The sequence below is a fragment of the Taudactylus pleione genome, unplaced genomic scaffold (genome assembly GCF_031769625.1).
Source record: "Taudactylus pleione unplaced genomic scaffold, aTauple2 ptg000080l, whole genome shotgun sequence".
Lineage (NCBI taxonomy): Eukaryota > Metazoa > Chordata > Amphibia > Anura > Myobatrachidae > Taudactylus > Taudactylus pleione.
This window is the reverse complement of record NW_028284482.1, coordinates 1,034,488-1,060,945: the sequence shown is the minus strand read 5'-3', so window position 1 is coordinate 1,060,945 and position 26,458 is coordinate 1,034,488. Positions and strand designations below refer to the sequence as shown.

The 26,458-nt window shown below is 42.4% G+C and overlaps 1 protein-coding gene across 4 annotated transcripts in view; it reads right to left on the bottom strand.

Moving 5' to 3' along the window:
• The window catches only part of XPNPEP3 (X-prolyl aminopeptidase 3), a 111,187-nt gene that overhangs the window by 57,290 nt on the left and 27,439 nt on the right, over positions 1-26,458 (bottom strand). For all 4 annotated transcript variants that reach the window (XM_088468002.1, XM_088468001.1, XM_088468003.1 and 1 more), the window contains exons 3-4: positions 14,183-14,593; positions 3,433-3,635 (exon numbers count right to left, since the gene is read on the bottom strand). In XM_088468002.1, the coding sequence (XP_088324128.1) occupies positions 3,433-3,635; positions 14,183-14,593 (614 nt within the window). The remainder of the gene's footprint in view (positions 1-3,432; positions 3,636-14,182; positions 14,594-26,458) is intronic.

Here is a 26,458-nt window from a genome sequence, read left to right as displayed (position 1 = left end):
TTTAACCTCTGCAAATAACTACAGCATCACCTAGCAAAAAGAGTACTGAAGGAGACCATAGCTCTCCTTGGTCTGTTACAGTGTTCTAGGCTATAATGCCTGGAGTTAGAATAGTTTTGCTATTGCTGCCTTGAGAATTAAATCGACCAATTTATCACAGTGAATTGGAAATTTTACTGTCACTCCATTGTCACAGGATGAGCAGTGAAATATAAAGTCCTTTATCAGCAAAAATTGAGTTGGAAAAAAAATCACCAACACATACTGTACACAGTAGTAAAGAATACAGAAAGTATATACAATGTATGCAATGTAAACCTTGTGTCCTATAGGTGGGCATTATTTTTAGGTTTCTGTTCAGAACAAAAAATGTATTTATGAAAACCATCTAATGCCACTCACATGTAATTTTAATGGCCAACAAGGATTACGTATACAGGACAAAAACTTTCATTCATATCTATTTTTGACAACTCAGCAAACGCTATCATCCAATTACAACATTGGTCTGTGAGTGGTAACAACAGAATTTTTCCATGTCATCTGTTCGCTGCCCAGTGAACAACCAGATTTGTCCCATTGACTATCCACGTGGGATTACAGACAGGACCAACGCAATGGTCAGCGGGGTAAGAATTGCAGGGGGCGCCGGATTGGAGAGGCGCTTTTCCCACGGCTTGCCTTTATCACCGGGTCTGCGGTGCTGGCTGGCTATACACTGTCGCTGTACCTGTCAAAAATGTATGACAGACAGGCTGAGGCAGCGCATGTCATGGGCAGACCTGGCAGGCATTGCGTCGGGGGCCAGTGCTGGGATCAAGTGTCGGATCCCAGTACCGGAAGTGCAGCAGCGTGATGTAGAGATGTGTCCCCAATGGGACACATCAGTGGCCGGCGCTGGGACAGTGCGTCTGCTCCAAGCACCAGTCAGCATCAGTTTAAATTTGGTGGCGTCTGCGTGCCAATCATGGCTCACGGACCAGCAGCCAATCACATCCCCTTGCCGCGTCTGATGTCAAATGCCGCTAAGCAGAGAATTCAAGACTGCGGCGGTCACGAGAAGTAGCAATCAGGTGAAGAGCTTCAATGGCCGTGGAAGAGGCCAGAAGACAGAGCAGCCAAGAAAGAAGAATAGCGGTGCCTCTAGCCAGGAAGAACCAGTGGCAGAAGATGAGGACCAAAGAAGCTCCCCAGTGCAGCCTCTCCCAACTTGCCGGTAGGTGGTCTTGGCCACCAGTCATTTACTACCAACCCAGACTACCAAGTGTCGGGCATTAGGCCCGTGGCTGTAATCAGGCCTCAGGTCTGTGTGGCATGCTAGGCAGGCAGAAAGAACGTGCCACAATTATAAGTATAAGTAACTCTAGGCACTAGGCTCAGGTCACTGGCTGTGCCCAAAGGTAGGCAGGCAATAGCCACAGTGGATAGGCCCAGTCCATTATTTAGTGGCATTATGTTGTTTAAGGGGCACTACTTTGTGACATAATGTTAATAAGTGACACTATGTGGCAAAATGTGTATAAGGGGTACTACTGTGTGGTGTAATGTGAGTAAGGGGTCCTACCGTGTGGTGTAATGTGTATAAGGAGCTGGTGGTTATGTGAATAAGGAGCTCTACTGCGTGGTGTTATGTGAATAAGGGGTACTACTTTGTGGTGTAATGTGTATAAGGAGCTCTACTATGTGGTGTAATGTGTATAAGGAGCTCTACTGTGTGGTGTAATGTGTATAAGGAGCTCTACTGTGTGGTGTAACATGAAAAAGGGGTATTACTGTGTAGCATAACATGACTAAGGGGTAAATATGAAACATTGTAAAGAGACATGTCAAGAGAACATAATTGTAGGAGGATGTTGAATACCCTAGCATCGGCCCTAATTACAGAAGTAATGGAAACCAGAGGATGATAAAATCTAATCATATTTAGGAAAAAAATATTTAGCAGTTGTGTTAACTATGTTAACACATACGGTAGTAGAAAACTGTACTAAAAGACAAAATAGCAAAATAAGTTCATACAACCAGAACTAAATTTGCCACAATACCAAATCATGTATTTTACATGATTATGACTGCCCAGAATACTTCAACTGTCAAACAATACCAGAATTAAATATGCACATTATGGTTGATTTCCAATTAGAAATGCAAAGAAAGAGAGGAAAAGCGGTTGTATCTGACAGGCGCACTAATAAACAACTAAAATAATTTTTATTAATTTATTCCATTAATAAACCAGAACCATATCACTAGGTTCAGGTTGGAGATCAGTGAAGTATATAGCTAAAAAAGAATTTGTTATGAAGTGAAAAAAAATGTGTGTTGGTGCTCAAACAAAAAATAATAAATTAAAAAAAACTATCTGGTTTTACGGTGTCTAATGTATTTATGAATTCTGAAATGCACTGACCATAAATTAGACTGTATACATAATTCACCACAGTTCGTGCTCCCGATTGGTCATAATTCAGCAAATATCACATATGAGTGGTATATATTGGGTCATGCACTATCAATGTTAGGCTATTATATCTTCTGTGGGATTAATATTTCAGTATCATATGTATTTCAACCTCTGTCAGTGTATCAAATATCTCATACAATCTCATAGGTCTCGTATTGAATATCGATAAGTAAATGGTGCTGCATGCACTAATTATCGACTGACAGATGATATAAAAAATATATAATTATTTTCAAAAAGGATTTTATGTTGATACAACATATGAGAGCAAACGACAGAGGGGCTCGCTTGTTTAAACTGTATATGCTATATCCCTAATAATTCGGGTTTTTAGTAATGCATTAATGGAATAAATTAATAAGAGTTAGATTTTAGTTGTTTATTAGTGCGCCTGTCAGATACAACCTCTTTTCCTCGCATTTCTAGTAATGGTTGTCTAGGCAGCACCCCCTACTACAATATTTACAATAGAAATAAGGGGTTTTTCATGACGCATTTGACCACAACAGAAATTTACTGTGTGCAAATATATTCCTTTTTGTCTTTATATCGGTATCCAATAAGCCCTGAACATTATTCGGGTGCTAATGGATCCCCCAGGGCTATCTAATTAGCCCCGAAAGTCGGCCCGATGCCGGCAGTTATCGTGGATTTTTTGGGGGGACCTGATGTGTCCCTAAAAATCCCCAAAAAGTGCAGTGTTTTCGCCACTGTGATGGGGAAATCACATAGGATCTGTGATGTTCAATGACCTATGTGTTTTCGGCTGAAATATTTTTTCAGCTAAACAAACAGGATACGGGGATAAAAAAAAAAAAAAAAAAAAGTAGAAAAACGTGGATTATCGGCAAAAAATAAAAAATGTTCACTCCCGAAAATATATCGGAGCCGATTGGATAACCCCTATATCTTTACAGCCAAGAAGTGGTTAAATACACCAAGTTTGAAAGGATGTTCGGAGTCCGTACATGAGAAGAGATGTGGCCTGCTTTCTTCATGAGTTCCAATTCCGCTTGAGACTTAATTAATCGAAGCTGCTGTATAAGAAGCCGCGTAGACTTAATCTTATTTCTGTATTGGGATTTTGATTCTATTAGTGGCTGCAGGAAGGTAGAGTGTAAGGAGGAATGAGGTGGTCTGCTGTAATCATACCATAAAGTCACTCCTTCATCTGAAATACAAAAAGCAAAAATTAATAGCTTTATAAAAGTATTCTTAGTAGCAATCATCATAACAAGTGCATAATTCTATGTGCAGGAGACCTTTCTAGAGTATTGAAACACAATGTACACATCATATATGGAAAGGTACATTAGAAAGTTGACTGCATAAGCAGCACAAAAACTTTGTTCTTTTTCATAGGGGTATATTTACTAAGGTGCTGGTTTTTAGAAGTTGAGATGTTGCCCATAGCAACCAATCAGAATCTACTTAACATTTATCTAGAACAGTGTTGGCTAACCTTGACACTCCAGCTGTTATGGATTACATAACCCAGCATGCACTGCTACAGTTTTGCTATTAGGGCATGCTAAAACTGTGGCAGGGCATGCTGGGATATATAGTTCCACAACAGCTGGAGTGTCAAGGTTAGCCAACACTGATCTAGAACCTTCTAAAAGATAATAGCTAGAATCTGATTGGTTGCTAAGGGCAACATCTCCACTTCTAAAAACCCGCATTTTAGTAAATATACCCCATAGAGTGCATTTATGTTTAAAATGTGTCCAAGACTAGGCATATTTCCACATATCTATACATAGTATAAAATAAAGTCCCTGGTGGATTTTGATGCAGTTTTCACTATTCTATAGAGCATTTGTCGAGGAAGGTTTAGGTGTATGAAACATTAATGTTTTACAAAAGAGAGCCGAGCAGTGATGATTTTAGTGAAGCAAGTCAATGAATTTCAGTTTTTCCCTTTCTTTACTGTTTCTATTTCATTCATATGAAAAACGATTCTTTAATTTCAAGTGAGTCTAATTACTGTCTGCTTTGACATGCCAATAAAGTACAGGGACAGACACTTAACGTGGCTGGAGTTGACCTTAGTGGAGACAGTTTTTTTTTTTTTTTCATGAACAACTTTATGTGGGCCTTTTGCGTGTCACATCAAAACAAAATCTTTTCATGTTGACGTCAGGAGGAGAAAACAACTAATGTCGCCTGCAAGGCAATCTTATAAGACCTTGGTTAAAAAGACTTAGGGGTAAATTTACTAAGATGGAAGTTCTATTTAAGAAGTGATGTTGCCCATAGCAACCAATCAGATTCCAGGTATTATCTTCTAGAAGGTGCTAGATAAATGAGAAGTAAAAACTGATTGGTTGCTATGGGCAACATCACTTCTTAAGTAGAACTCCCATCTTTGTAAATTTACCCCTTAGCGTTCCCGCTAGGCTGTTTCAGCGAGGCGCCGTGCCCTGCCCTATTTCTGAAGGGTAGAAAGCACCCTGCCCTCCAGCGCGGCGCCCCACAGAGAGCCTGCGGGTTCTGTCTCCACCCGCGCGTTGCAGTGTCCCGCGGGTGGTCAAAACGGCGGCACGGCGGTCACCGCCATGTGCCCGGCATCCATTCACAGTGACCGCAGCGCTTGGGGGCTTCCCGGTATGTCCTTAAGTGCCGGGCATGCCAACAGGAGTGACGAAAAGAGGGGCGCGCCATAAAGACACGCCCCCTTTTCTTTGGCCTTCGGGCGCGCAGAAGTTCTCTATCTCTAGATCCGACGCCCTGCCTGCAGCCGCACCTAGAGTGAACACTAAAAACTATCACCGTAAATTCAAAATTACTCTCATACGAAGCTGGGGCGAGTCGCTAAAGCAAAATTATGCAGGTGCAACTGCAGATATCCACTTTAGATATTAAGGGACGGATTCAGAGGTGTACACAGGCGCAGACGTTGCTGATTCTGAGGATACCGAGAGGCCCACTTGCAGCTGAGCTAATCAGTCTCTATGAGCTAAATTTACTAAGCTGCGGTTTTGGTGTCATTTAGAGACTGCCAGAAACCGATTTCTAATTGATAGCATTTACTTAAATTCAGTTTTGATGTCTAGATTGAAACCCACATCGATCCCCAAAGGTTTCCAAACGAGGACTCGCCATGGCGTTTTCTATTTGACAGTGGTTTCTCTTTTATTTCACTGTGGTTTCTATTGAAACCACTGCAGATTAGAATCTATTCATGCTCATTTAATAGTGCTCTTATAGAAAGAACATTCAATTGACATCATAGAAACAGACCACTGAGAAATAGAAGGTATTCTAAAGCTGCATACACACACACACGATTTTTTGAACGATTATCGTTAAACGATAATCGTTTTAAAAAATCGTTCACTTTCTGAGTCAAACGATGAACGATAATCGTTCATGCACGTTCACGTTTGTAGTTCAGACAGACTTATCAACTCAACGATTTTCATTAAGGGAATATGCAAAAATCGTTTGTAGTTCAAAAAAATCGTTCATTACACTTTAAAAAATCTGACAGAAAATCGTTCATAAAATCGTTGGTAACAAAATCGTTGTTTGTGTATGCAGCTTAAGTCATTAATTTGTGCTACTCTATTTGTTATAGAAAGCAACAAACTATTTGCTATCATAGAAACAGACCAAAGTGGATTAGATGCTATTCTACTTCACTTTGTGGGTCTGTGGGGAGTGTAGGTGGAAAAGGAGAAAGTTGTGGGAAAGTATAAGGAGAAATATATAAAGTGATTAATAATTGTGGTGATTTATTATAAATTGTTTTGTTTCTTGCTCTGTATATGTCTCTTCGAGATGCGTTTTCCATGTAGTCAGTTGTTTTTTTTTTTGTTTTTTTTTAAGTCCTGAGTGATTTTTTTTTTGTGTGTGATTGTGTCATATTTTTGTTTTTATATTTTTATATCTGTTCGAGACCAGTCATGTCTGTTGAGAGACATCATAATCTTCCATAGTTCAATTGTATAATATTCCTGTCAAAATTTCCTGTTAAAATCAATTCATTTACTTCCTGTTTTAGCAAACATGCCTGTCTAAGTATAGTCAATTTTTTTTCAGCGGGTTTGCTGCCAGTTTTATGGTGGTCTTCAAACCCCTGCTTGATAAATCAGGGGTTTCTATTCTATTCTTTCTATGGTCTGAAACATCGATGGTGGTTTGATATTCAATTCTGTTCTACAGTGTGTAGATCTGCGTATAGCAAAAACGGCTCCAAACCGCCAGGGTTTAGAACCCGCCGCTTAGTAAATTTTGCCCAATTAGTCTTTAGAAGAACCATTGAAGCTTGCACCAGCCCTATGGCAGGTGCAATATATCTGTCTTGTGCATGGCATCCTGTACCAGTTGCTGTTAGCGACATGCCTATGTCTGGCTAGCCACCCTCGTTACCTCTCAAGAACGCCCTTTGAAAACCACAGCTCGTGTGTCCAAATTCTTTCTGCATCTCTGTGCAGTAACCATCGGGACTCATGCGACGGGGATGCATGCGCAGTATTTCAAACATCGGCCAACTTCGTTCACATTTGTTCTGCATCTCTTTGCGGTAACCATCGGAACTCATGCACATTGCGTCTCGGATGCATGCAGAGTATTTCCAACATTAGCTGCTTGCATGACGGCATTGCATGCAGTGAAGTCCTTGTATTATTTTACACAATATTTCGGACTATTCTACATATTAGTTGTAACTTTCCTAACATGATCCACATGCAGGTATTTGGTTCTCTACACCAGGCTAGCTAAACCACACCTGAGTGCTGTTAGCATTGGTAAAATGGCAAATGAGGGTGTTTATTTATTTAATTTTAATATGAATATGCCATGAATGGGCAGAAAGTTGTTTTTTTTTGTGTGAAATCAGGAACATTCTTGTAACAATGCCATTAAATGACATAATGTTGATCAGTTCAAATGTACAGTGATTTTCAGAAGCAAAATTGCCCTCAGTTATTAGATTTGTCCACCTGTCCCTGGCTCTCTATTAGCCTCAAAACAAAGTAATTTCTATGTTTATGTTGTATGTACAGCTCATATAATAAACACTATTACAGAATGTTTCATGCTCCTACATATTCAGTGTTCTATATTTTAATAGCTTGTATATGAGACATTTTTAGCCTTAGTTTTCCATTTACCCATGACTGACATGCTACATGGCTTTCTTTTGTTTTCATAGCCAGTGTACCTCGAACCATTGGCTGCATTTAATTTTCTTTAAAATTATTTATTTAAAATACATATATTCAGAAAATGACATAGCTAAGTCTGTCTCGCAAAGCATATTTTTTTCAGGTATAATTTTTAGGATGTTCTGCATACCATGGAAAAAATAGGAGTTATGGTATGACATACCTTTGTTAACTCCTTTTCTTCGAGGTCCATGGGGTCCACAGCCATCACATTGGGGTTTATGGATTCATCCAGGCACCAAACCGTTAATCCAAGCTCTAAGCTCCCAGGATGCACTAGGTCTCCCCCATATACCCCGCCCCTGGTCACAGGGCGTCAGTTTGACACAAAGCCCACCAAGAGAAGGCAAAAAGAGGTAAGAAGGAAGGACATATGTTCTCTAGTCATTCTCTCCACGAGGGAAACACTCAAGAGATACAACAAAACTACTCATTAACACTAGGTGCGTTAGGGTGGGTATCCTGTGGACCCCATGGACCTCGAAGAAAAGGAGTTAACAAAGGTATGTCATAACATAACTCCTATTTTCTTTTTCGGGGTCCATGGGGTCCACAGCCATCACATTGGGGATATAACCAAGCAGTAACCCCTAAGGGCGGGAACGCTCCTGTGTCTCGGAAGAAAGGAGGCATCCTGAGAGGCAAAGGTGTCAAATGCAAAATGTTTTATAAAGGTGTGGACAGACAACCACGTGGCTGCCTTACACAATTGTTCCGCAGACGCGCCCCAGCGGGCTGCCCATGAAGGACCCACAGACCGCGTAGAGTGTGCCCTGATCGAGTCTGGCACCCTACGACCCACCTGAGTATATGCCTGTGATATGGTCATACGAAGCCATCTTGCTAAAGTCTGCTTATTGGCTGGCCATCCCCGCTTATGGCAGCCATAAAGAACGAAAAGAGAATCAGACTTCCTCAACTTGCTGGTGCGCTCCACGTAAATACGTAAAGCACGTACAACATCCAGGGAAGCCTCACCTAAGGACAGACCTGACACATGAAAAGCTGGGACCACAATTTCTTCGTTTATATGAAATCGTGATACCACCTTAGGGAGATATCTTGCTCGGGTCCGCAGCACCACTCTAACCTGGTGGAAAACCAGAAAAGGAGAGCGAACTGACAAGGCCGCCAAGTCGGACACTCTACGAGCAGAAGCAATGGTCAAAAGAAAAATTGTTTTTGCTGTTAACCATTTGAGATCTACCGACTAATGGCTCAAAGGGGGAAGCCTGTAAAGCCTTAAGAACTAAAGAACTAAAGACAGGTCCCATGGTGCTACCGGAGGAACAAACGGAGGCTGCACCCTCAAAACTCCCTGAGAAAAGGTTTTAACGTCAGGCAACGAAGCAACGCTACGCTGGAACCAAACTCCAAGCGCAGAAGCCTGCACTCTTAGGGAGGCCAGACGAAGACCCCGCTCTAACCCTGACTGTAAAAAAGTGAGTAAACACACTAGGATCATATTTTCTCAGTTTACACCACTGACAAAAAGCACGCCAAACCCTATAGTAAACCTGGGCCGAAGAAGGCTTTCGTGCCCTCATCATGGTCTTTATTACTGGCTCTGACAACCCTTTGGCTCTTAACACGGAGGCCTCAAGAGCCATGCCGTCAAAGCTTACCAAGGGAGATCCGGATACCAGCAGGGACCCTGTAGCAGCAGATCTCGTCTGAGAGGAAGCGGCCAAGGCGTGTCCACTGAGAGGTTTTGTAGATCGGTAAACCAATGGCGCCTGGGCCAAGCAGGGGCTATCAATATCACCATGGTGTCTTCTTGTTTGAGTTTTCTGACCACCCTGGGAAGAAGAGCTAGAGGCGGAAAAAGATATGCCAGCCCGAACTTCCACCTTACTGACAACGCATCCGTGAAGTCTGCCCGTGGGTCCCTGGTCCTGGACCCGTACCATGGGACCTTGTGGTTGCGATTTGAGGCCATAAGGTCTATCTCTGGAAGACCCCATCTGTCCACTAAGGCCTGGAATATCTGCGGGTGGAGAGCCCACTCCCCCGCGTCTATGTCCTGCCGACTTAGAAAGTCTGCCTCCACATTTTGTACTCCTGGTACAAAAACTGCAGTTATCGCAGGAAGATGACGTTCTGCCCATACTAGGATCCTTGACACTTCTGCCATGGCTCCCCGACTTCGGGTGCCTCCCTGCCGATTTAGGTAAGCTACTGTGGTAACATTGTCGGACTGTACTTGCACCGGCTTGCCGTGCACAAGATCCTGGGCTTGTACCAATGCCCTGAAAACTGCCCTCAGTTCCAGTACATTTAATGGTAGACAACTTTCTGCCCTTGTCCATCTTCCCTGGAAGATATGCGGGCCTAACACTGCTCCCCAACCCCGAAGACTGGCATCGGTGGAGAGGAGAGTCCAATCCGATATCCAAAACGGCCGACCCTGGTTGAGGTGGTCCGTCCGTAGCCACCAGGACAGGGACAACCTGACCTCTGGGGAGAGGTAGATCTTCTGAGATTTTATCGACCGATAATCCCTGTTCCAGCGTGAGAGAACCCACAGTTGCAACGGCCAGGAGTGGAATTGTGCATATTGCACCATGCTGAAGGTGGATACCATTGACCCCAGCACTCGCATGGCCGCATGCACTGATACCTGCCTGTTGTGTAAAAGACTGCGTATGCGCCCCTGTAGGACCGCTATCTTCTCTTCCGGTAAATACAATCTCTGCACTACAGAGTCCAGTCGTGCTCCTAAGTGCACCAACTGTTGTGCTGGTTGAAGGAAGGATTTCTTCCAGTTCACAATCCAACCGTGCCTCTGCAAACAAGAGACTGTCATCTCGAGATGCCTCATCAACTCCTGCGGAGACTGCCCTAGCAGAAGGAGATCGTCTAAGTAAGGCAAAACTCTTATGCCCTGGCGCCTGAGGGCTACCATTATCACCGCCATGACTTTGGTAAAAACCCGGGGGGCTGTGGACAGGCCGAACGGTAATGCCTGAAACTGAAAATGGTCCTGCCCTACTGCAAACCGCAGAAACTGTTGATGGGATACCACAATGGGCACATGTACATAAGCGTCTTGAATATCGAGGGATACCATGAAGTCCCCTGGTTCCAAGGCTAATACTATTGACTTCAGTGTCTCCATATGAAACCTGGGTACCCGTATGAACGTATTGAGGTCCCTTAAATTTAGAATTGGTCGGAAAGACCCATTTGGCTTCCGAGCCAGAAACAGGTTGAACCTTTTGAACCTGTTCCTGTGGCACTCGGACAATCACCCCGTCCTCAACGGGGAGTGAACGGCATGCTGTATAGCCAACGCTTTCACCGACCCTACAGGCAGGGGTACGGAAAAAAACTTTTGGGGCGGACTTCTCCAAAACGTTAGGGCATAACCCTGGGAAACTATTTCCCGAACCCAGGCATCTGTTGTTGTGACATGCCAAACGTTCGAAAACCGAAGAAGTCGGCCGCCTATCCTGGGATCCCCCAGGGGGAGGCCCGTCCCATCAGGCCACGGGTTTATCCTGTGGCTTGGAATTCGGGCATTTGGTTTGCCTGGGCTTTTTAGGTGATGGCTTTCTACCAACACCTGCTCTACCAAAAGGCTGCCCTCTGACCTTCCCCTGAGGCCGAAAAGGTACGAAAGGAAGAAGACCTTTGTCTAGACCCTGATGCTGAGGGTAACCCTGCAGCCTTAGAGGCTGCCACCGAGGCTACAATTTTGTCCAATTCTGAACCGAAAAGGACTCCACCTGTGAAGGGTAGAGACTCTAAGGCCCTCTTGGACCCTGAATCAGCCTTCCAATCTCAACTATAATGCTCTACGAGTGACTACAGAGGCTGCTGAAGCTCTGGCGGACAATATCCCTGCATCAAGAGCTGCCTCTCCAAGGTAAGAAGAAGCCTCCTTCACATAGGAAACTATATCCTGCTGTTCTTTGGACAACTCAGGCAAGGACTCGGCCAAAGCCTTCATCTATTCTTCTATGGCTCTAGCCACCCAGGCAGGCTGTAGCCATTGCCGGCCGGGTAGCTGCCCCTGAGATTGAAAAAATCGTCTTAAGGCAACCCTCCAGCCTCTTATCAATAGGATGTTTAAGGGAACAGGCTGAAGGTACTGGTAAAGTGGAAGACTTCATTAAATGTACCACATGCGTATCCACTGATGGTGGAACCTCACATTTAGAACACTGCTGAGAAGAAAATGGATATAAAGCCGAAATCTTTTTAGCCACATGGAACCTCTTGTCCAGAGCCTTCCAAGCTTTGCCTAAAAGTTCCGATAAATGCTCCGACCCGGGAAACTCAGCTTTGACCACCCTCTGGCGCTTAAACACCGGAGCCTTCTTATGTGTAGGCTCTGCCTCCTCGATATTCAAAACCGCTTTAACCGCCCTAATTAAGAATGGGACATCAGCCACTGGGAAAAGATCCCCCTCTTCTGTGGAGAGAGATCCCTGAGAGGATACTTCATCCTCCTCAGAAGACAAATCAGAATCTGTGTCCTGACTTGCCTGTGTAGCCAAACGCCTTCTAGCTTTTGGCCGTACAGGTTTGGCTATCTGAAGCGGTTGCTGAAAAGTCAAAGACGACGAAGGGCCTGCTTGCCCATGCGCATACATATCCATCCAAGATGGCAACATAGGAAGCATAAATACAGCTGGCTGCAATTGCTGCTGAACTTTCATCCCCGGAGCAGCTGGAACTGCCAATCTCTCGGCCACCTGGGCCGTGATCTGGGAAAAAGCAGCCCAAGGGGGTTCCTGACCCGAAGGCGGCAAATTTGATTGCTGTGGAGACTCTCTAAAACAGCGAACACATAAGCCACTTTGCACAAAGTCCTGAGAGGACAAACCTGCCTTACAGGCTACACATGATATCAAAAGAGGGGCCTCAGCCTTTCAGAATCTTTTGACATATTTAAAAGTCTAAATTCTATATATATCTATATATATATATATATATATATATATATATATATATATATGTGACCCCACCCCACACACCGGCTGCAGGGAGAGAAACAGTAATGAAATGTAAGCAATACATACACACAGTTTCACAGGTCACAAACAATGCATATATACTTAGCAGAGTCTATGCAATTTGTTTAGGCTCCCATGCACTATAATTAGCAAAGCCTAGTAGCATATATGGAGCTTCTGTATAAATGATCCCAAAGGAGAAGTATACAGGGAGACTGACCCAATGCTTCCTGAGCAAAAGCCATAGAGAGCAATGAGTGTGGTCTGTAGCTGACTCAAATAGGAAGCTGGGTGGAGCAACCCAAAAGCGGGAACTCAGGAGGGCCGTAGTTCGGGTTGGGGGAGGGGCCGCCGGGGAAGTGTGCCTCCCCTATGCTGTATGGACCACCCGGCAACTGACATGGCCGCCGCCGCCACCCACCCCGGCTGTCAGACATATCCCGGTGGTCTGTGAAAGCAGATCCAGTGACTGGCTGCCCACACAGCAATCCTCCGGCTCGTCTCTAAGCCGGAGGACGGACCGCTTATGACCGCGGCGTCGGCGGCCACCCACAGTCCCCCTACCTGCACCCCGCTCGGTCGCGGTCCAAAGCCCTCTTGTCCGGAGAGCCCCTGCCGAAATCACTAGCCGCGACTAGCGTTGCGGCGCTGGCGGGGTTTGCTGAAGCAGGGACCCGTGCGTCTGCTAAACGCGTGGTTCCTATGTGGGAACACGTGCCCCTGCCTTCCTGTAACTTGAACTTCGGGACTGTAAGCAGTCCCACTGCTAGTATGGTGCTTTCTCGCACCAAACAGTACACTGACGGCCTGTGACCAGGGGCGGCGTATATGGGGAGGACCTAGTGCATCCTGGGAGCTGAGAGCTTGGATTAACTGTTTGGTTCCTGGATGAATCCATAAACCCCAATGTGATGGCTGTGGACCCCATGGACCCCGAAGAAGAAAGTCACTATTTTCTATAGATCAATGAGCAGAAAGTGAGCTATCATACTACACAAGTCTATTATCTGTGTCCTTTAATAATACTCAGCAGCAATTATTTTTAACTAATCTGCATATCTACATTTTTGGCCTAGTTGTTACATTTTAATGGTGTCTTAAGCGTTTAAACATATTTGCGGACATATAAGAAAACTAGTAAGCAGAAAAGCAATCACATTCTAGTTGTCATTTCGATAGTGCAATTTTGGAAATGAAAGAAAACACTGGATTGGTTGCCATTTGTAATACCAAAGTTTTTCTGAATTCCCCCAATGACTTTTGAGCATAGCTCAATTAATTAAACCAGCAGCCCACCCAAATACAGTAGTAATACTAAAGATAAAAGTTTCAGAAACAGTTATATCTGGCGAAACAGACACCCACCCCAACCAACTAAAATGTTTTCATATGATGATTATATATCAGAAATCTAGATAATATAGATCAATTAACAGCATTAATCTGGAGGCAAATCCTTGAGTGGAGAGGAACATGAGAATGTAAAGTTACTACAGGCTTAAATATTCTATTCATATAACCTCAGACATTTAACTTTATTCTATGTCCCATTACATAGTTCTTTAAACTTAGCGATCACATACCAAGCAACATGGGCAATACATGTTTAAATTCCTCTAATGGGAAAGCTTGGTCTACTCCAGTCAGTGCAACTGCTCCATCAGGTCCAGATCGAGGTCCATCCCATAACTCTCGTCCAGAGTCTCTGCGCGGCACAAACAGTGTGGTTGTGTGAGATGGTAGTTCATGGCCTGGGCGGTTCTGTAAAAGTAGGATACTATCGGGTTCTAAGAACCCACATAAGTAGAGGAAGTCATTGTGTTGGTGAAAAGGAAAGGGAATGTCACTTGTCATGTACAGTGTAGCATTTGACAAGAAAACAGCAGCATGATCTGTAGAGCCACCCAGAAGATGAGATTCTTTATGGATATTAGACATCAGCTTGTGGCGACGAAGGGCATATTCTGTCTGTGTCAAACCTGGTGTGACCTCCCCTGAGAAAACACATACACAATACGCTTGTGACTTTTGTGAGCAACACGGCTATGATACTGTGTAATGTACAATGAGTTGACATTACAAAAGATACTACAAGTGTTTTAACAAATTGAAATCTTTGTGTAGGAAAAAATTATTACAAACAAATTATTTAGGTAAAAGTCAATTTATATATGAACTTTTAAACATGAGTGCAACCAAATTACAAATCACATTTAGCAAATGTTTGTGAATAGATTTTAAAGTATTCCTAATTTACATCCAAAAATAAATACATTTTATTAAATAAATTACTTGCTGATAGCAATAAAAATAACATTCTAATAATTTACAAAACACTGTATATAACTCAGTAAATATGATCTTAGTAATATTTTAAACAAGCTAATTATGTGCGACTGATAATGAAATTACTTTGAAGTAATAATGTACTTGGGGTTTTTTGATTTGTGCATGCTCTTTGTAATAGACCTGTACTTGTGTTAACTGTTACAGTGTCAACGTTTCCATATGTTTTGTTACAATAAATATTGGTGTAACCTTAATTGCCACCGGTAACCAATGACTGACTGAATAATCTAGCACAGTTAAAATACTGCATAGGCCTATATATGGAAGTTATGAAACCTTTACCACAGGTAACTGCATACATAAAAAGTGGTATTGCCCATCGCAGATTCTGTCATTTTTCACAGTTGGAAAAATGAATGCAAATATCTGATTGGTAGTTGTGGGAAACACCACCTTTTCTTCACAATGAACAGTTGCCATAAATTGTCTCTTCAATATCACGCATAAGAGAACCGTTGAATCTAAAATGCAAATTAACTTCTAATAACACACACAAAAAACAATAAAACTCCACATACCTTAAGAGGATTTCAGCTGTAGGACACTGTATATACATTCAGGGTGTGACTCATGTAAGTGCAAGGTTTTGCAGGAGCCTCATATGATAAACTGCACATGCCCAGATATTAAGGTATAGACTGCTTATTTTTGCAAAAAAATAAGTGAAGTGTCATACCCATACCATCTTGCAGAAACAAATTGTGCAAGCCCCCAATGAGCCTTCAAGCTTAATTGAATCTTCCGCTTATTGTGCATTTGAGTGTAAACTATTATGCCATCAACAGCCCCCACAGCGCATAATCATTGGGCAGCACTGACAAGCAAGCTGTACTCATCGGCAACATCGCTGCACCTATGGGGTGAACAGAGCCTGCAATGTCAGCAATTACAAACATAACCAGGTGAGAACATTCTTATTTGTTCATACTGTATTTCTTCCCAGGACTCTGATACTATGCCTTATTGCCATTCTCGCCATTACATACTATTCACCCCTTATTTGTAGGCTGATTACCTCAGTGCATACATTGGTGACTCTTTGACTGCATTCACTTTGCAATTATTGGGGTTTCAACGAAATTATCTCCTTTGCAGACTGTGGATATCCTGGACCAATCAATTAGTCTCTATGAGGATTTGGGATTTTAATAAACTATCTGATTTTACTAACAGTCTATTTTAATTTTTATATTATATGCTCCATTTTAGTACATTAGCCTAACAACATCTCATTGCTATGTTTGGACACATTGACATTTTTTATTTATTAATTTTCTCAATTAACACTTGTCACTTTTACATTATTCCCATAATACTTTTGTATCTACTTGTCGTATTGATACTTATTACACATGGCTACAGTTTAGTTTTCTTCAATTGAATTTACATTGAGTGAACAAAGCAGTCTTTTCTTTTACTGTACTTTTCTATAATGGTTTGCAACGTGAAAATTATAGTTTTTATTCTATTCATATTTTTTGAGGTTTTATATAATTTCACCTAATTCCACTGCAGAGCCTTGGGTATATTGTTTGAGAGTGTAAACTATGATGAATGTTATCAGGCATTTTGTGTAAAAGCGGTCTAAAAGAGGCTGATTGCAGTGTCAGAAAGTCTCATGTGAATAGTGAAAACTAGGGGGGCGTGGCTTAGCGGCAGAGCTGAGCAGACGTGCAGCGCTACAGCCCTGGCCTTTGTGTCCTTTACAGGCCTCCCACCTCAGTCCTCTTAGCCCTGCGGTGACCCCTGGAGTGTTCGGCGGCTCTCTATTACAGCGGGGTGCTGTCCCCGGCCGTCCTCCACTTGGAGAACCGTGATTTCGGCCTACTCCTGGACCCAAGCCGCAACCTAAATTTTGGACCAGCGCTTGCCGCGATTGGCGCTGGATGCCTATTGCATCTGACTCACCCAGATGCCCTGGTTGGTGACGGATGGGCTGTGGCCCCGCTTTACCAGTGAAATCTCTCCTGCTGGCTGTACTGAGGTGGTTGATAAAGGAGAAGACACCATCTTGAGGGACAGGTGCTGCCAGTTCTTAACTCCTGACAGAAGCCCTGTGTCTCCACATCACCCTCATCTTTCCCTGGGGTACCTCTGCCTCACCACTCTGACCCACAGATTAACCTGCTCTTCTTGTCTGGAGGAGGACCAATTATAACACCTGCTGGAACTGGGGTGCTCCACACCAGTAGCTGTGCCTGCTACAGTGTTATATCCTGCTCTTCCTGTGATTCTGCATCAGCCATTATAACACCTATATTGCAGACCAAGCTTGCCACACAGATACTATTACCTCCTGATCCCACCAACCCTTATATTCCAGTGGCCCATAAAGAGGACTTTATTTACATTAGTTATTTATTTACATTTAGAATGTAAGCTCTCATGAGCAGGGACCTCTTCCCTCATGTGCTTCTGTTTTACATTTTCTTCGAGTCTTCTCTCCCCATTAGGGTACCTAACACATGACTGCCAACTCCCTGCTGCTTATTGTGAGTGTCTATCTGCTATTGCAGCAATGTATATAAATTGTGTCCTTGTCCTGCACTGTAATGTACTGTAAGTTACTTGTTTCTTGTTCACTTGTTAGTTCTATGTACTATGTAAGGCGCTGCGGAACACTTGTGGCGCCATATAAATAAAGGATAATAATAATAATAATTAGTGGCTTCTTCTTTTCACAACATTGGTGGCACTGCTGGTCAGGCCACCACTCATACTGCTATTATTGCTGAATCATTTTGGACCACTACTGCTAATCTTCATCAACCTGCATTATTTCAACCATCCCCTCAGCCCTGCATATATAGGTGGTTACCGTTTAGATCTAATATAATAGTGACCTTCAGTGATAGACTCCTTAGCATACTCTTGGATAGTGTACATCCTTTTTTTTTTCTCTAATTACCATTGAATCTCCTTTAGTGATGTAATCTTCGTACTCCCCCGTAACTGTGGCCTTAACTTTGGAATACAAATGAGCCACTGACTAAGTGACCTTTGAATTACCTGCACGCCTAGCCTGTGTTATGGACAAATATATTATTCTTGCTAATCCAAAGCCCCAAAGAACAAGAGGTGGTGAGCGACGTACTGATTTTATTTCTGAAGAAACATCTCCATTGGAAGACTCTCATTCCACTGATTCTCCTGTTCTCACCAATTCCATTATGCCTCCAAAAGTACCTTCGCCCTCTCTGACATACGCAGAAGTAGTGAGAACTATAAAAGAAATGGTGGAACCCTTACTACAGAGTCAAGATGAAAAATGTATGGAGGCTGTAACGAATTTAATATCTCAAATTCTATTTCACATCAAGTTTCTGTTAACGAGAACAGGATTGGCTCAAATTTCCAAGAAATTGAAGATCTCAAACAAAAGGTTTCCTCGCTCAATTTTTCGCATCAACATCTGTTGTCCAAGGTAGACGATCTAGAAAACGAATCGCGACACAACAACTTGAGAATTTTAGGGTCAAAAGACACTATTAAAGGTCCTGATCTTCTCAAGTGTCTGCACTCGGACCTGCCCGGAGTTGCTTGGTACACCGGAGGAATTATGCTCATTAGAAATAGAACGGGCTCACAGGCTGGGTCCGCCACGTGATTCCAATCAATCTCGACCCCGGGCTGTGATTTTCAAGAGACTAAATTTTAGTCACAAAGAACTTATCTAGGTTATGGCCAGATGCAAAGGTCCTTTTCATTGGGAAGGACAACGTCTCTTCTTATGTCAGGACTACTCTACAGAAGTCTCCAGGGCTCGCAGAGAGATGCCACCCTTGTGTTCTCAACTGATTCAGTCTGGCAAGTGGCTTGCCCTCCTCTACTCGGCGCGGCTGCGCCTCTTCTCTCCGCAAGGCCCAATGGACTTTACCACAGAAGATGATGCTCGAGCCTACCTTGAAGAGGAGGATAAGGACACGTCATATATATATATATATATATATATATATATATATATATATATATATATATATATATATAGATTTTCCTATAGTGATGCCCAGCAGCTCCACAATGATAAGAAAAAAGAGAGGCGGCACTCCCAGTTTAAAACAAATCAAAAACGTGTTTAAATGGGAAAATACATGGGTACAGATAATGTCGACGTTTCAAGACCCTAAGGTCTTTTCATCGGGACTGTACATACCAACCAAGGTGTAAAGAAAAGTGCTTACCTTTATAAAGCAGGTGCTGAAATCAGAATGTTGCAGCTCAGTGTGCCCCAGCAAGCACGGCCAGCGGGACATCCGGCGGAAGTCAGGAACTCCAAACTCATTGCCTAACAACCGCGACGCCCGGCGGGTCATGTCTTCGGGGATACCCTGCTCTGCAACTGCTAGTGGTGAATGGTGAGAGAAATGTCAAAACGAGTGGTGCAGTGTCTGTGCTGTGTAAGTGGGAATGTGAAAGATATGTAGGAAAGTAAAAAGTGCCATGTCGGGTCCTGCAACATGAGAAAGAAAAGAGAATCTATTAGACTGTAATTAATAGTAATATTGTGAAAGAATAGTGTCAATGGAAATGACATTACACGAACCACAAATTAAAGGACCTAAAGCTTAATAATGATGAACAAAAACACTGAAAGAAGACCAAAGGCATTACAGAGCAAAGAAACTAACTAATGGGTCACATGAAAATTATGTACAATAGATAATGAATATAAATGGAATCTGAAAAAGCAAAGGGAATAGGAAAAGGGGGGGGATCATGTTGCAGGATCCGACATGGCACATTTTACTTTGCTACATATCTTTCACATTCCCACTTACACAGCACAGACACTGCACCACTCGTTTTGACATTTCTCGCACCATTCACCACTAGCAGTTGCAGAGCAGGTTTCCCCGATGACGCGACCCGCCGGGCATCGTGGTTGTTAGGCAACGAGTTTGGAGTTCCTGACTTCCGCCGGATGCCCCGCTGGCCGTGCTGCTGGGGCACGCTGAGCTGCAACATTCTGATTTCAGCACCTTCTTTATAAAGGTAAGCATTTTTATTTACACCTTGGTTGGTATGTACAGTCCTGATTAAACGTCGACATTATCTTTACCCATGTATTTACCCATTTAAACACTTTTTTGATTTATTTTAAACTGGGAATGCCGCTTCTCTTTTTTCTTATCATTGTGGAGCTGCAGGACATCACTAGAAAAATCTTCTGTACATTAATTTAGGAAGGCACCCCTAATTATTTCACAATCCAGAGTGCCGAACTTTTTGGACTTTGCATTTTGTGTGGTCTAAGATTTAGCCCCCATCATGTTAAGGCACCGGAACCACTATCACAGATTTCAATAAAATTTTCCCCATTTTTTTCATTTTTGCAAGTATCCTTTTTGTTTAAGGAACACAGCTGTGATCAGCAGAGAAGTATATATTGCTTTTCGGATCCATCGCACAGTGTCATCAAGGACAACTCAACAGATACAGGACCCTATTTCTTTTGTGAACCTGCATCAGCTCCTAGGGGAGACCAAAAGTTACACGGAAGAACAAGCCTCAGCGATCCTATTTCAACCCACTGCACAATCAGAACAGGAGAATTTAAATGCGGATGATTTGTATCATCAATTACTCAAATGGAAAAAGCGAGAGATAGATTTTCTTCAACATGGAACTTTGCTCTCAGATTACTACAGAGCCAAATTGATTCCCCGAAGGCTTCAGAATTAAAAATATGCCCACCATAGCCGCAACAGCGCTGAGTTTTGTCGCCAATGGATAGCTATCTTGAATAAATGTAGCTTCAATCTAGTTATCCAGGAGGCAGGCTGGTAAAGAACTACAGATCATAAGAACTAAATTATCAGATCACCAAGTACAACATAAAACCATTATGGACGACCGCAAACACAAACAACTCTGGGAGAAATTAGAACAACAATGCGAACAATACCGCCATGATTTGATTAAATTCAAGAGAAATAAATGGCAAACTGTTCATGAAGATCACCAAGTATATCGATGGTTGACAGGCACAGAGCCTAGACCACAAAGATACACTAATCAGCCACGACCATCTTGGCGACAGAAACATCAAAAAAGTGAATATTACAAATCTAACAGCAACAGTGATTTTGCTTTCAACGACTCAGATGAACAGGATAGCATTAAATCCGGCCCTTTAGGCAGAATTACTCTTATCAAGAATAGACAGCCCAGGTCCAAGCCAACGCAGCCAGGGGGCCAAAACCAAAGAAATCACAAAACCACCGGCGAACAAGAAGAAAAGTTAATTTTCAATCTTTCCCCTCGCATCTTAACACCTGTAGAAATTTCTGTTCTCAATAAAGGCCTTTCCCTTCATTCCTTCCAATCCTCATGATGACTTTAAATGGAAGGTGAATTTACACCGCTTCAACCGTTCACTCCGTATTAAAGAATACTTCCAGAATCACCCACCATCTCTTCCAGATCCGTATGCAGAATTCTATAGAAAACATCCACAATCAACATTCGATCCACCCTCCACCAATACCTCTTTGAAAACTTTTTCAAGGTTACTGGACAATTCAGTAACCAAATTCAACAGCGTTCCCATTAAGAGGTATCACAATTTGAACAGTGAACAAAAAAGAGCACTCAATGACCTTTCTGGCTATACAGATATTGTGATCCGCACAGCGGACAGAGGAGGTGGCATAGTTGTGATGGATGTTAATAAATACCTTGGAGAAATAGACCAACAACTTGCCAATACTACAACTTATAGTAAATGACAACAGAACCCCACAGACACTTACCAGAAAGAATTGGTTAATATTTTACAAAAAGCATTCAATGATGGATTGATCCCCAATAAATTGATGGTGTCACTATTTCAGATACATCCTGTAGAGCCGATTTTATACAAAAATTTCCAAAATTCATAAGGATGAAAACAACCTGCCTGGCAGACCTATTATTTCACCACGTGGCTCATTAATGCAACCCATCTCCCAGTTCTTGGATTATCTGATACAGCCTCTCATCATGCAACAGAAAACCTTTTTAAATGACATGTCACAGCTTTTAATTTTAACAGAAACTGAGTTAACAATTCCATCTGGTTCTATACTGTGTACTTTAGAAGTTAAAAATCTATACACGGTGATTCCACATACCACTGGTTTGAATGCCATGAAAAAAAATTCTTAATATGTAACAACTTTAACTCCCTTGACTTTGATTTATTTTTACAACTGTTTGAAATAACCCTCACTCACAATTACTTTCTACACAATGGCAAATTTTTCATACAGTGCACAGGTTGCGTGATGGGGGTCAAATGTGGCCCCGTCATTTGCAAACGTGTATATGTTTGAACAGGAGGAACAATTATTTTTCAGCAATACTAACATCTCAGCTAAAATTGTCATGTACACTAGATACATAGACGACCTGTTTCTCATCTGGTCGGGTTCGGAAGCAGAATTACTGCAGCTCACTGAAAACATCAACACGCAAAATAACCCTATTAAGTTGAGATGTCAAGTCAGCAATAAAGAAATTCATTATCTGGATGTCACTGTTAAACTCCAAAATGAAAGGATTTGTACCAGCCTTTACAGTAAACAGACAGATCGAAACTCTCTCCTCCACCACAGTAGTTGCCACCCACCTGCTCTGAAAAACTCACTTCCTAAATCACAGATGTTGAGAGCTGCTCGCATCACCTATGATCCAGAACACTTAATATCATCTCTTGACAAAATTACTTTGAAATTCAGAGCCAGAGGGTATTCAGAGGACAGTTTGAACAACATCAAACAAGAAGAAGTACTACGTATACCACGTGATCAACTTCTATTACCTTCTGTTAATATTGACTCTAATACACAAAAGATCCCTTTCATTACAGAGTACAGTTTAGCGAGTCCTGTATAACCCAGAGCCTTCAAGGCACTATGGCCAATTGTTACCGGAGACAAAGATTTACATGTTTTCAAAAACAAAAGATTGATGCCTGCATACAACAGAGGCAGGAATTTAAAATACATTTTTGGTCAAAACCAATGTCATTTCACAACCGACGGGTTTGATTCCCTTCATTCAGACAAAGAAACATGGCTGTTATAAATGTGCCAGTTGCACAACATGCAATTACTGTACATGGAAAGTGGCCATTACTTTAAACATCCACACACTGGAAGAAAATTCACCAATAGTCTCGTTTTGACATGCATGTCCCAATTCGTCATTTACATCATTATGTGTCCGTGTGGTATGTACTACGTGGGACAAACCATGCGCATGTTTCGTGAACAGATCTGCTATTCGGGCTGCTTTAAATGGGAAAGAGATGGATCAACCCATTGCTGGACACTTCAAACAAGCAAACCATCAACTTTCTAGTTTGAGATACAAAATTGTGGACCATATTCCCATAGATATCCGTGGGGGAGATCGAGCCAAGAAGCTAAGCCAACGAGAAGCAAAATGGATTCACAAACTAGACATCATTAGCCCTAGGCGGCTCAAAGAGAAATTTTCATGGAGTATTTTTCTATAATTATTTTTTCTTTTTTTTAAAGCATTTTTTTCAGCTTTTGACCATTTTGTTCTTTTATATTTACGCACAAGTTCTTCTACTTTTCCTTTCCCCCCCCCCCCCTTTTTTTTTCTCCCTTTCCTCCCCTTATTTGCTCTCTTCCCTGGTCTTCCTTTTCTCCCCCCCTCCCCCCTTTTCCTATTCCCTTTGTCTTTTTCAGATTCCATTTATATTCATTATCTATTGTACATCATTTTCATGAGACCCATTAGTTAGTTTCTTTGCTCTGTAAGGACTTTGGTCTTCTTTCAGTGTTTTTGTTCTTCATCATTAAGCTTTAGGTCCTTTCATTTGTGGTTCGTGTAATGTCATTTCCATTGACACTCTATTCTTTCATAATATTACTATTAATTACAGTCTAATAGATTCTCTTTTCTATCTTATGTTGCAGGATCCAACATGGCACATTTTACTTTCCTACATATCTTTCAAATTCCTACTTACACAGCACAGACACTGCAACACTCGTTTTGACATTTCTCTCACCATGCACCACTAACAGTTGCAGAGCAGGGTTCCCCGATGACGCGACAGGTGTGCTTGGTGACTGTCTCACATTTAAAAGCAAAGTTGCTGTGAGCTTTAAACCTTGATAGCATACCCTGAGTTTAACACTAATGTGATGGCTATGTCCATGTTATAATTCTGAGCAATAGAGTAGGGACTTGCAGTAAAGTGGGGTCCCGTGACGATGGGCTGCAAGCTTAAATGCATTGATCAATTCATGAACCAAAACCCTACTGTTTATTATTGTTATTAGTTATTATGGTGAGTGCAGAGCCACTGTGATTTCTATATATATGTATATATATATGTATATATATATGTATATATATATATGTATATGTATGTATGTATATATATATATATATATATATATATATATATATATATATATATATATATATTAGGGGTGTGCACCGGCCACTTTTCGTGTTTTGGTTTTGGATCTTTCTTCGTGTTTTGGATCTGGATTGGTTTTGCCAAAACCACCCTTGCGTGTTTTGGGTTCTGGGTTTTGTGTTTTGGATCTGTATTTTTTTTAAAAAAGCATAAAAACAGCTAAAATCACAGAATTTGTAGGTTTTTCTGCTCCTATGCTATTATTAACCTCAATAACCTTAATTTCCACTCATTTCCAGTCTATTCTGAATACCTCACACCTCACAATAGTGTTTTTATGTCCAAAAGGTTGCACCGAGGTAGCTGGATGACTATGCTAAGCGACACAAGTGGGCGGCACAAACACGTGACCCATCTAGGCGTGAAACTGCAGTGGCAGACAGGATGGCATTGAAAAACTAGGCCCCAAACTGTACATAATGCAAAGAAAAAAAAGAGGTGCAAGATGGAATTGTCCTTGGGCCCTCCCACCCACCCTTATGTTGTATAAACAGGACATGCACACTTTAACAAACCAATCATTTCAGCGCCAGGGTCTGCCACACAACTGTGGCTGAAATGATTGGTTCGTTTGGGCCCCCACAAAACAAGCTGGCAATTTATCTGTCCCTGCACAAACTGGCTCTACGGAGGCAAGATGTCATCCTCATCCTCCTCATCCACCGATTCCTCACCCTCTTCAGTGTGTACATCCTCATCCTCACAGAGTATTAATTCGTCCCTGCTGGAACCACAGGTCCCTCTGTACGTTCTGGAGGCTGGTCTCCCTGGAAGAGTTGATAATTCATTTTATGAACATCATCTTCTCCACATTTTGTGGAAGCAACCTCCTACGCCTTTCGCTGACAAGGTTCCCGGCTGCACTAAACACTCTTTCGGAGTACACACTAGAGGGGGGGCAACTCAGGTAAAATAGAGCCAGTTTGTACAGGGACCTCCTAATTGCTTCTTTTTCCTGCCAGTACAGGTACGGACTGTCTGACATGCCTACTTGGATGCTGTCACCGATGTAATCCTTTAACAGACAGACGCACGCTTGTCGCTGCTGCTTTGAGGATTCAAGTGCGGCTACAGCCCACACAATTCACAAAGACAGAAAAAAGAAGAAGAATATTTTTATTGTTTGTGGAGCACACTTTGAGGGTTACACCACCCTTTAACAGACAGACGCACGCTTGTCGCTGCTGCTTTAAGGATGCAGGTGCGGCTACAGCCCACACAATTCACATAGACAGAAAAAAGAAGAAGAATATTTTTATTGTTTGTGTAGCACACTTTGAGGGTGTCACCACCCTTTAACAGACAGACGCACGCTTGTCGCTGCTGCTTTAAGGATGCAGGTGCGGCTACATACCACACAATTCACATAGACAGAAAAAAGAAGAAGAATATTTTTATTGTTTGTGTAGCACACTTTGAGGGTGTCACCACCCTTTAACAGACAGACGCACGCTTGTCGCTGCTGCTTTAAGGATGCAGGTGCGGCTACAGCCCACACATTTCACAAAGACCAAAAAAAAAAGAACAATATTTTAATTGTTTGTGTAGCACACTTTGAGGGTGTCACCACCCTTTAACAGACAGACGCACGCTTGTCGCTGCTGCTTTAAGGATGCAGGTGCGGCTACAGCCCACACATTTCACAAAGACCAAAAAAAAAAGAACAATATTTTAATTGTTTGTGTAGCACACTTTGAGGGTGTCACCACCCTTTAACAGACAGACGCACGCTTGTCGCTGCTGCTTTGAGGATGCAGGTGGAATCTAGACGGGATTTGGAACCGAGGACACACTACCTCCATCAATTGTCTAAATCCCACTGCACTAATGTCGGATACCGGACGCACGTCTAACACCAACATAGCAGTCAAGGCCTCAGTTATACGTTTTGCTTCAGGATGACTGCTGTCGTACTTCATCCTCATCGCTAGGGACTGTTGGAGAGTCAATTGTTTAGTAAAAGTAGTGATGTTCCTACTTCCTCTCTGGGATGATGAACAACTCCCAGCAGCAGCAACAGCACTAGGAGGAAGTGGTTCTTGATCTTTCCCTATTTTATTTTTATCAG